Source organism: Ranitomeya variabilis, chromosome 4 (assembly GCF_051348905.1).
Source record: "Ranitomeya variabilis isolate aRanVar5 chromosome 4, aRanVar5.hap1, whole genome shotgun sequence".
Lineage (NCBI taxonomy): Eukaryota > Metazoa > Chordata > Amphibia > Anura > Dendrobatidae > Ranitomeya > Ranitomeya variabilis.
The window spans coordinates 529356861-529369486 of record NC_135235.1 but is presented as its reverse complement, the minus strand read 5'-3'; the positions used below and the strand labels follow the sequence as shown (position 1 = coordinate 529369486).

Below are 12626 nucleotides of genomic sequence, written 5' to 3'. Positions count from 1 at the left end.
CAATATGTTGCCGGGTGCCATCCGGCAGATCTCGGCAGTGCACATGCGCCCACCATTTTCTTCCTGGAAGAAGATGCCAGCGGCCGTGGGGGGATACAGGAAGGTCAAGGGACATCGGGAGGTACCGGGAGATCGGGGGACCCTATTTCTCTCTCTATTCGGGGGACCCTATTTCTGTGCAATTACATCAGGGGAGCGAGAAAATAAATGGCAAATCGACTCGAATCATGTTCTCTGGGGTCTCAGCTACCCCCGGCAGCCAAGACCCTGGAGAAGTTCCGACTCTGTGGAGCACTATACAGTACACTTTTTCCACAGCTACACGCAGTGAGCACTCTATAGCCTTCTATATGCATTAGATAGCTATTGAGTTAACGACTCCTCAGAAGTACATTTGGCCAACAGCCATCTCGGCCATCTCTCCCATACACCGGAGCACTGGATCATCCAAGCTTTCCTGTATTCTCTATGAGAAAGCCATAGACAGACACCTCTATCTGCAGCTTATCTCCAGGAGAATAAAGCGATCTGAATCTGAAAATGGACATGCCCAGTTATTATTGGATGGTATATTTGTAACAATGTTATGTATGCTTTCTTATCAATAATTATCTGATTAAAAAAAAGAAAATGGACATGCCCAATCAATATCTTTCACGACAATCAGTTGGCCCACACCTCTATGCACATTAGAGTGTCGTCCGAACCCGTCGATATATATAGGTGCAGCCCACATCAGTGTAAAATACATGGGGGCTTATAAAATTTGTTTGATGTATACGATGCTGTGATTTGCTGTGTCTTTGGTTGTTGTTCTGCTGTGACCACAGTTGTATCGTATGGCATGCCATTGGATAAATTCTGTCAGATTCTGCGGACTCACAAAATAGAGAATAAAGACTAAAACAGAAACCATAACTGAAACCAGAAAACAGGGTCCTATGCCCATGTGGGAAGGCCCCGTAAAAGACAAAAAAAGGGGGGACACTCCAAAACTTACACTATACACTAGAATAACTGAGCTATATGTCCAAACTATGATGTATAAAAAGGTATAAGTTTATTAGGTAAGCAAAAAACATATATCAATACATGTAAATACACTTTCAGTCAGTTCTAGAGAATTCCAGAGAAAAAGGGTCAGGTAGAGAGCAGGGGCTTACATCAATACTGCATCAAAAAGGCTTTTTTTCTCAATAAAAAGTGCATAGTGCTTATGTAAACATAAGTTTCACTGAGACATAATGAAGGGAGATAATGGAGATTCATTATAAACCCGTACCTAAAGTCAAATCAATTGTATGTCCACTCCATCATGTAGAGACACATTTTTACCCATAATAAGATGTAGGGATGACACGTTGAAAGCCCCAATGCGTGTTTCGAGCCAGCTTCCTCAGGGGGCCATGCTCAATGGAGAAATTTTGTTCTCCATCTGCTCCTCATACTGTACTCCAATTCTTTCATCCAAGAGAATCAGGTCACACTATGCTGACACCCCAATCAAACTGTGATTGGAGTGTCATTCTCATAATTGACCTGATTCTCACGGTCGTGGGACTCTGCCCTAAGAGCACTCATTCATGATAATCAGCCAGTGTCAATGCACCTTGAGGAATAGGGTTGCCCAGACAGATTACCATCATCTGTATTAGGCCGGTGTCCCACTTGCAAATGCCATGCGAGAACCTCGTGCGAGTCTCTTGCATCAATACCCGGTTCGGACCGGAGCGTTCAGCTGCATAGAAATCCATGCAGCTGAACGCTCCGGTCCCGAGTGCCGGCGGCAGTGCCGGGTATTGAGGCGAGAGACTCGCGCTTGTTTCTCGCATTGAAGTTGCAAGTGGGACACCAAATCTACTCCTTTACATTTAGCCAAGTTGTTACATATGGCTGTTCTGAGGACGGGGGATGGAATTTAGTTCTCAATAAAGCTATCATGATTGGTACTGTTATCTCTCCAAAGTAAAGCTGGCCATACACATTCGATGTCTGTTGTCCACATGAAGGTGCAGCAGATATCTATCTCTTCCAACTCTCCTATACACAGGAATATTTGGTTCAGTCATGTGCTTTTGTGTTCTCTATGAGAGAGCCACTGCCAGTAGAGTCTCTTACATCTCTGGATCAGGTGTCAAAATTCCAAAGACCAGATCCTTCCCTCCAGGCAAGAGTCGAGAGGCCCTCCCATGCACATTATATGGTTGGAAGATCACACTGAAATCCGAGGATTCGGACAACTTTTATCTAATGTGTATGGTGAACGGTACTTGCTGTGTGGTTCAGTATTTTGGGGTTATGGTTGTATACTTTCACAGCGAGTAATATATTGGCTAATCCTTAAAGTATTTTGGGTAAATAAAGTTCAGAGGAATGAAAGCTGTTGGCAGCATAGCTACATCATTACATGCTATTGTCCGATCACATTGATTTAGTGTTTTTCTGGACTGCAATGTGTTCACTCTTTGTATCCATCACATCTACAACAATTGTTTCATTTGTATGAGAGAAACAAGCTGACTTGAGAAAATTCTGACCTCTGGAAAATAGTATTAGTTTGGCCATTTCTGCATCAGGAAATTATGTCAATTACACTAAATATATAAAGACAAAGTCATTATTGAAAAGTATCTTTATAACACAATAATGTGATCATCATATACTGTATTTCTTTTATAGAAGATTATTCTTCATGTTTGGGTTACAGAGTTTAAAGTCTTTTCAAATCTTGGCTGCCTGGAGTTGCTTACCACACTCCTCAACCTTGAAATTGCAAAGTAAAGAAGGAAAAGTTGTGGAATTATGTAAATCACATGATTGATAGACATGTTAATGATATGAAAGTGATGAAAAAATGGAGACAACATTTTCAAACATGTTGATTTATTTAGTATTGAGTATGAGCACATCACGCGGATATCCCGCACTTACACACCTTGGCTGCTATCTATGAGGTTTATTACTGGTTGTCTTATGAATGTTCTGCCACGCTGCATGAACTTAGGAACTCAAGTCATCAAGATCTGCTGCTGGCAGCTCCCTTTGTAATTGCCAACCACTGATGTCCCAGATGAGCTTGATGGGACACAAGTCCGGAGATGCTGCTGATCATGGATACACATTTAGACTATGCAGACTGCTCACAGTAGCACAAACAATATGCAGCTTGACATTGTTGTGTTGAAAAACGTATTCTGGAACACCGGAGGAATGGCTGTTCTACTGACTCCAAGACTGATCCATTCTGTACTGCAAATCAAACTGGATGTCAAATACTAAATCTAAGGCGTCTAACAGTGTCTGCTAAAATATCAAAACATGTTTGCTTGGCTTTGGGCTATGAGCCAGACACCAGCTAATGGTGTTTCAATTACCTCACACCGCTGCACTCACAGGCTATCACGGTGCACAGCAAGGCGGTAATGGAAGCAGAAATGGAGGTCTGTCCTCTTCAGCAGTGAGTCCCACTTTTGTCTTGAATGCAAGCATAGCCAGATATTGGTCTGAGGACCACATGGGCAACACCTTGAGGAATCGCATAATGTACAGTAGCTGGACTCCGCTAGGCTTCATTCTAGGTATGCTAATAGCTTGGCATTCCATTGATCTGGTTGTGGAACCAGTGGTGCTGCCATTTCTCCTAAGTGTCCCAGGAACCATTTTTCAACACAACAACACCAGATCACATGTTGCTGGTGTTACTGTGAGCAGCCTGCATGGGCAAAATGTGCTACATGGCCTACAGCATCTCCGGCAACTGCAAAGGGAGCTGCCAGTAGCAGATTTTGATGGTTTGCCTAAGTGCATTCAGTGTGGCAAAACATTCCTCAGAGAACCGTTAATAACCTTATTCATAGCAGCTAAGATGTGTAAGCTCTGCTATTTCTGTGTGTGGCGCTCATACTTGAATAAATTGAGATGTTTTGAAAATTCAGTTTTAATTTTTACACAATTTGCATATCATTAACCTGTCTACTGATACTGTCATTTCCATAATTGTACAACTTTTCCTTCTTGGTGTTACAATTGTAATGTTGATGAGTGTATATATTATTTAGTTCATTTAAAGGGTATTGGTTAGGATTTTTAAAACAAAATACTTAAAGTAATTGCTGTAGGACCAGCTGGGCCCACCAGAGTGGCACTGGCAATTACTTAGGTAATGCTTATTTTAAAGAATTTCCAGCAGTTTTTTTTTTATCCTGGATAGCCCTTTAATAACAGTTTGCAGCAAGACTTGCCCCAAGTATTTTTTTTTCTATTAATGCTCTACGTTTATGCAGGGGATTTGGAGCTTTGTATCGCCAAGACAAAGCTCCAGTTGCTAGGAAGATTTGTTAAGAAATTAATCGGATTAGATTTAAAAAGTGGAGTTCAAGGGTAAACATATGTAAGAGGCATTGACATGGTTAATTTTTCATGGATAACTCACCTTTCATTGAAGGAGGAATATAGGGACATGGATTTGGTCTCTTGGTCTTTAGTGGTTGAGCATCTCCTGTCAGTTTCTATGAGAAACATTAAGAAGGGTTAACAAGAAACACATTTTTATTCATATTTATTTTTAAAGAACCATTAATTTCATGGTGCTGCACATGTGAGGAGGGGATACATAAAAATACAAATCTAAATTACAATGTATAAACTAACAATGACAGACTAGTACATAGGGGAGAGGGCTCTGCCCTTGTGGGCTTACTTTCTATAGGATAATGGGGAGGAGATAGTAGGCTGAGCGTTGCGGCAACTCCGATGGTGGTGAGGTGGCATCAGGGTCATTGCAGGCTGTAGACTTTCTTGAAGAGATGGGGCATTCAAGTTCTGTCTGAAAGTTCTGAATGTGGTGGAATCGGACATTTTGGGACACAGAATTCCAGAGGAATACATGGGAGAAGTCTTGCATTTAATTGAGTGAGAAAAGTACAAGTATGGAGGAGAGAAGAAGGTCTTGGGATGACCAGAGATTATGGTTGGGAAGATATTGGCAGTTTAGTTTGGATATATATGGAGAAGACAGATTACGGACAGGTTTGTAGGTCAACGTTTGAAGGGATTTGCAGAGAGGTAGATCAGGTAGGGGAGTTCAGTGGGATGAGGGAAAAATGATGAGTTTAGATTGTCCACATTGAGCTTTAGGAAGCGAGAGAGAAGGATGATATGGCTGATAGGCACTCTGGAATTCTGTACAGCAGAGGGGACGTCTGAGCCAAAGAGGTAGATCTGAGTGTCATCAGTGTATATATGGTACTGGAAGTCTAGGACTTATCTCTAAACAGTAGTGCAGAAAAATGAATCATCTCTGCGAAATAGTGATCTGCAGCACTTTTGGGGAGATTGTGAAATTGGGCCTAATCACAAGATCTTCAGTATTGTATAGGTCAGCTCGCCCCCTTCTATGAAACATGGGTGGTCCATCAGTAGCATGTAGAGTGCAGGGAAAGGATTGACTACATACAATATCTTGTCTACCATTGCAGTCTGGCTTGGATGATTTTTATTTTGGCTCCATCCAGAGAAGACCATGCTGAAACCAAACCAACCACAGGGATTAAATATTTTTAAAGTGAACTTACGCTTTTAATAACAGTTTGGACTTGCTATCCAAATGTTTTCATACAATCTCCTTTTAAATCACCATGCAATGTTTTTGCAGCTTGTGAATAATTTGTGGACTTTCTTGAATACCTTTCCAGTAATGCATGCCCGCTGACATGAATAGTATTGCTCAGCATTTCCGTCATGTTGCGCCTCTTTAAAATCCAAACACTTGGGAACTTGACCTCACAAGTATACGTGTGCTCCACCGCTGTGGCCATGCTGGTGTGAAAGGGGGAATTGTTATTTCTGAAGTTCAGAGACAGCCTGCTGTGGTTCCTACAGTATGGAGGCCGGATTGATAGAAATGAGCAAAGCTTGGAGGCAGGGGGACGACAAAGGTCACAAGCTGCCTCACAGAGTTAAAGGGAAAAGCATCAATCATTTTAGGTTTCCACTAATATATACGCACAAGTACAATAAAGTGTGGTGAATGTGACTATTATCCACTTGTATAGCGTGCATTGTTGGCAAAGTACGTCACTTGCTAATGTCATTAACGGCAACTATTTGTCTAATGTTATTGGATTGCAGTTACAGAATGTTGTAATGTTTCTTTTGGACAATACTAACTATTTGGAAGAGTTATAGATGCACTAAGAGAACGGCAAAGGGTATGTAGGGTCATATACTAGTCCTGCAACTGCTACATTTATCCTAAACAGCTGGACCCCTCCAGATGGCTCACTTCTATAGCCACACATCCTTCTCACTGGCCTCTATACGTGTCAGAGGTGAACTATGTTGACCCAGATGGCTCATATGTTTTCCCCTAAGGCCATGTTCACATTTTGCGGGTTTTACCGCGGATCCACAGCATTTCTAGAGCTGCGGGTCCGCAGCAGTTTCCATAGCATTTACATTTACATGTAAACCCTATGGGAACCGCAATCCGCTGTGCACATGCTGCGGGAAAAACCGCGCAGAAACGCAGCGGTTTACATTCCGCAGCATTTCACTTCTTTGTGCAGAATCGCTGCGATTCTGCACACATAGGAAAGCATTGATCCGCTGATTTCCCGCATGGGGCTGTGCCCATGATGCGGGAAGTAAGCGGATAATGTGCAGATGGTACCCGGGGTGGAGGAGAGGAGACTCTCCTCCAGGCCCTGGGAACCATATTAGTGTAAAAAAAAATAATAAAAATAAAAAATAATGATATACTCACCTCTCAGCGCTGCACGCGGCCGTCCGGTTGCAGGGTTGCTGTGCGAGCAGGACCTGCGGTGACGTCGTGGTCACATGACCGTGACGTTGCGGTCACATGACCGTGACGTCACGAAGGTGCTTCTCGCACAGCATCTTTGGAACCTGACCGCCGCGTGCAGCGCCGAGGAGATCGGGACGTCAGAGGGTGAGTATAAACCATTTTTTATTATTTTTAACATTACTATTGATGCTGCATATTGCTGCATATGCAGCATCAATAGTATAGGAGTAAACCCGCAGCGGAAACCGCGGAACAAACCGCGATAAATCTGCAGGGATAACCGCAGCGGTTTTGCCCTGCAGATTTATCAAATCCGCTGCGGGAGAACCCGCAGAGGCAGGGCCGGTTTTAGGCAAAGTGGGGCCCTAGGCAAAAGTTTAAAATGGGGCCCCAAATGCTAAAAAATTGCACCAACAAACAGAAACATTTTGGTTGTAGCTACATGCGCTGATTTCAGACCACTAAACGAGCGTGATCAACAATATTGAAGTCATTTGCCACTTGTTTCCGGCCTCTTTACACTGGCTGAGGAACAATGATGGGGACAGAATGATCACTAGTAAATCAATCTGTCCCCATACAGTATCATCTTAGCAGCATATCTGCAGTTTTAACTGGGCGATGTGCTGATGAGAACAATGATTTTTGTTCCGGCATATACTGTACATACATACACAGTACATACACACAAATACACATACATACACAGTACATACACACAGATACACATACCGTACATACATACACAGACATATACCTTACATGCATACACACATACAGTTATATACACATATAGTATACACATACCGTACATACATATACCATACATACACACAAATACACATACATACACCGTACGTACACACAGATACACATACATATACCGTCATACATACACATACTGTACATACACACATGCGTATACCGTACATTCACACATAGATATACATACATATACCATACATACACACAGATACACATACATACACCATACGTACACACACACAGATACACATACCGTACATACATACACAGACATATACCTTACATGCATACACCCATACAGTTATATACACATATAGTATACACATACCGTACATACATATACCATACATACACACAAATACACATACATACACCGTACGTACAGATACACATACATATACAGTATATGCAAACACATACATATACCATACATACACACAGATACACATACATACACCATACGTACACACAGATACACATACCGTACATACATACACAGACATATACCTTACATGCATACACACATACAGTTATATACACATAGTATACACATACCGTACATACATATACCATACATACAAATACACATACATACACCGTACGTACAGATACACATACATATACAGTATATGCAAACACATACATATACCATACATACACACAGATACACATACATATACCATCATACATACACATACCGTACATGCACACATGCATATACCGTACATTCACACAAATGCCGTACACACATATACCGTACATACAGATACACACACATATACCGTACATACACAGATACAGTTATATACATATAGTACACACATATCGTACATACATACATATACCGTACATGCATACACATATACCGAACATACAGATACACATACACGTACCGTACATACACACATACAGTATATACACATACCGTACACACATATACATACACATATACTGTATGTACATGCACATAAACATACATATATACCATATATCCATACAAATTTATTGCACATACACAGATACACACATACTGTGCATGCATACACACACAGCCATACAAATATACCATACATACACACATATACCGTACATACATACAGATACACACACAGAAACATACACATAGATACACACAGATGCACACATACATATACAAGCATATACATACACACATACTAATCTTGTATAGGTGGTCAGATGAGCCCTGGATGAGGTCACATAGTTCAGCTGGAGAGGGCTGCAGACCCCACTGTGGGGGATGGGACACAGAGCAGAGAGCACTGATATCAGCCCCCTGGTGCTGTCCCGTGCAGTGAGCCTCCTCCCCCATCTCTTCTCTGTGAGGAGACGCTGCAGCCTGCTCTGAACAGAACAGTGGAGGGAGCAGAAGACCCCCTGTAAGTCCTGCTCTTCCTCCACTGCTGTCCCTATGTGCTGTGCTGCCCTGGGGCCCCTGACTGTAGGTGAGCACTCACCATGCAGCAGGACAGACGGCAGCCAGTGAGCGCTCTCCTCAGTCTGGTCACAGTGTGAGGTAAGGAAAGCGTTCATTGGCCAGTGTCTCTCCCTGCATGACACGCCCCCTTTTTGATCTCCTGCACTTCGCGCCGCTCTCTCCCCTGCACCCGGTGTTCCATGATTATAGGAGGGAGTGAGAGGGGCCCGATCCTGCATGATACCGGGCCTACCTGCAGGGGCCCCCCTCCACCTCTGGGCCCTGGAGCAGTGCCATCAGCAGTATGTCTGCCCCTGGCTGGGGGCCCCTAGGGCAGCGGGGGGCCCCAGGCAGCTGCCTAGTCTGCCTGCCCCTAACGCCGGCCCTGCGCAGAGGACCCCGCAAAGTGTGCACATAGCCTAAGGATGGCATACAGTTTGTAGCTCTATAACACAATGCCACCATAGCATGAAGTGTCATAGGCAACATATTAAAATTGTGGTGGGCATATGGACATACTTAAACCTTGGTCTTCATACTAGCTTATACAGTCATGGCCAAAAGTATTGACACCCCTGCAATTCTGTCAGATAATACTCAGTTTCTTCCTGAAAATGATTGCAAACACAAATTCTTTGGTATTATTATCTTCATTTAATTTGTCTTAAATGAAAAAACACAAAAGAGAATGAAGCAAAAAGCAAAACATTGATCATTTCACACAAAACTCCGAAAATGGACCAGACAAAAGTATTGGCACCCTCAGCCTAATACTTGGTTGCACAACCTTTAGCCAAAATAACTGCGACCAACCGCTTCCGGTAACCATCAATTAGTTTTTTACAATGCTCTGCTGGAATTTTAGACCATTCTTCTTTGGCAAACTGCTCTAGGTCCCTGATATTTGAAGGGTGCCTTCTCCAAACTGCCATTTTTAGATCTCTCCACAGGTGTTCTATGGGATTCAGGTCTGGACTCATTGCTGGCCACCTTAGAAGTCTCCAGTGCTTTCTCTCAAACCATTTTCTAGTGCTTTTTGAAGTGTGGTTTGGGTCATTGTGCTGCTGGAAGACCCATGACCTCTGAGGGAGACCCAGCTTTCTCACACTGGACCCTACATTATGCTGCAAAATTTGTTGGTAGTCTTCAGACTTCATAATGCCATGCACACGGTCAAGCAGTCCAGTGCCAGAGGCAGCAAAGCAACCCCAAAACATCAGGGAACCTCCGCCATATTTGACTGTAGGGACCGTGTTCTTTTCTTTGAATGCCTCTTTTTTTCTTATGTAAACTCTATGTTGATGCCTTTGCCCAAAAAGCTCTACTTTTGTCTCTTCTGACCAGAGAACTTTCTTCCAAAACGTTTTAGGCTTTTTCAGTTAAGTTTTGGCAAACTCCAGCCTGGCTTTTTTATGTCTCGGGGTAAGAAGTGGGGTCTTCCTGGGTCTCCTACCATACAGTCCCTTTTCATTCAGACGCCGACAGATAGTACGGGTTGACACTGTTGTACCCTTGGACTGCAGGGCATCTTGAACTTGTTTGGATGTTAGTCGAGGTTCTTTATCCAACATCCGCACAATCTTGCGTTGAAATCTCTAGTCAATTTTTCTTTTCCGTCCACATCTAGGGAGGTTAGCCACAGTGCCATGGGCTTTAAACTTCTTGATGACACTGCGCACGGTAGACACAGGAACATTCAGGTCTTTGGAGATGGACTTGTAGCCTTGAGATTGCTCATGCTTCCTCACAATTTGGTTTCTCAAGTCCTCAGACAGTTCTTTCTTTTCTCCATGCTCAATGTGGTACACACAAGAACACAGGACAGAGGTTGAGTCAACTTTAATCCACGTCAACTGGCTGCAAGTGTGATTTAGTTATTGCCAACACCTGTTAGGTGCCACAGGTAAGTTACAGGTGCTGTTAATTACATAAATTAGAGAAGCATCACATGATTTTTCGAAAAGTGCTAATACTTTTGTCCACCCCCTTTTTTATGTTTGGTGTGGAATTATATCCAATTTGGCTTTAGGACAATTCTTTTTGTGTTTTTTCATTTAAGACAAATTAAATGAAGATAATAATACCAAAGAATTTGGGTTTGCAATCATTTTCCGGAAGAAACTGAGTATTATCTGACAGAATTGCAGGGGTGTCAATACTTTTGGCCATGACTATACCTTATGCATTTGTACTCCCCCACCACCCTTTTGGTGTCTTCAAGCAGTATCGGGGCCGTATCCTTACTAAGGGCAGTTTTACACAACCAATATTACAGTTTAGCATTTGTAAAATGGCCCAACACATGGACCCCCATGGTTATGCCGAATAAATCCAGTATCGGATAAAGGCGGTCACACACAACCAAGATAACTGTTTGGCATTTGCATACTGGTGCCCTATATGGACCCCCGTGGTTATGCTGAATAAATCTTAGATCACAATTTGTTTCTTTTCTATGTAATTGCAGTAAACCAGGGGCTGACATCCATAAAACAGACATCTGTATTTCTGTCATCTGAAACCAGCTTTATACCCTAAATAACTATGCAGAAATGCTCTTCCGAAATTGCAAAATAATGAATATACATTGCAGCAGGGCATATCGTCTGATCTGTTGGTGACTCTCAGAAAACACAGCGCACAATCGATGTTCTTCAGCCACTGCCACCCCCACACCATTCCTCAGGTGGCCTTGCTTTGCCTTTGAGGTCATACTTACTGTGATTTTGGAGCAGAACGTTCTACGCTTTAAATAAACCCTTTTGTTCACTCCTCTGAATTTCAACATCTCCCCATCCCCCCCTTCATCACAAATTCCATTACGGATTTTCACCCCATGAAATGGGGGAGGGTAAGAGCGCAGTCTAAGAGAAAGGGGGGTGAGCTATACCTGTTTAGTTGCTTAATAAGCCAAATTTAATTTAGGTTAATTTAACTAAATCACTATCACATCATCTCGGTTAAATAGTGATATTTTTGCAGCTAAATTCAGTGGTTATGCAGGCTAGGCTATAGTTATGCAGAGGGGGCAGAACAAAATGGCCGCCACATGAAGTATTACTTATTTTATTATCATTTATATATTGTCACTAAAGGGTGTTTCATAGGTTATCTCTGAGATTGCAGCTCAAGTAAATGCAGCGGAGATGCAGTACCAGACTCAGCCCATCCATAGGAGAGGCACCATTTCTGAGGAAAAAAATTGACCCTTTTTGTTTAATTTCATAAACTGTTTTCCACGGTTAGTCCAGGGAAATGGTGGTGGGAGACCACTGCTAGTTTTTTATTTGGCCAAATTTTAGGCTCAAGCCTAAACAATTCGACGGTATGGTGTCGGAATCCTCACCTGCATTTATAAAATATATATACTCTATGAAACTATGAAATAATTGAAACTGACAGGAAGTGATAATAATGAAGTGATATATACCTGATATGTGAGGTCATCATCTGTAAGGTAAAAAGAAGCAACAAAAGACAGAAAAATGAGTGGTTGTGATGTTATGGGTGACGTAGAAAGAAAAATGACAACGCCATTTATTTACAGTACGTATGGGATGTCTTAGGTCCAGGTCCAGTTTTATTGAACATTATTAGATAAAAGGTTTACATTCAGAAAAA

At 42.3% G+C, this 12626-nt stretch overlaps 1 protein-coding gene across 1 annotated transcript in view; it reads right to left on the bottom strand.

The window, feature by feature from the left end:
- Window positions 1-12626, bottom strand: part of PPP1R1B (protein phosphatase 1 regulatory inhibitor subunit 1B) — a 91033-nt gene that overhangs the window by 24297 nt on the left and 54110 nt on the right. Inside the window, exons 3-4 of the mRNA XM_077252342.1 lie at window positions 12436-12455; window positions 4433-4508 (exon numbers count right to left, since the gene is read on the bottom strand). Of these exons, the coding sequence (XP_077108457.1) occupies window positions 4433-4508; window positions 12436-12455 (96 nt within the window). The remainder of the gene's footprint in view (window positions 1-4432; window positions 4509-12435; window positions 12456-12626) is intronic.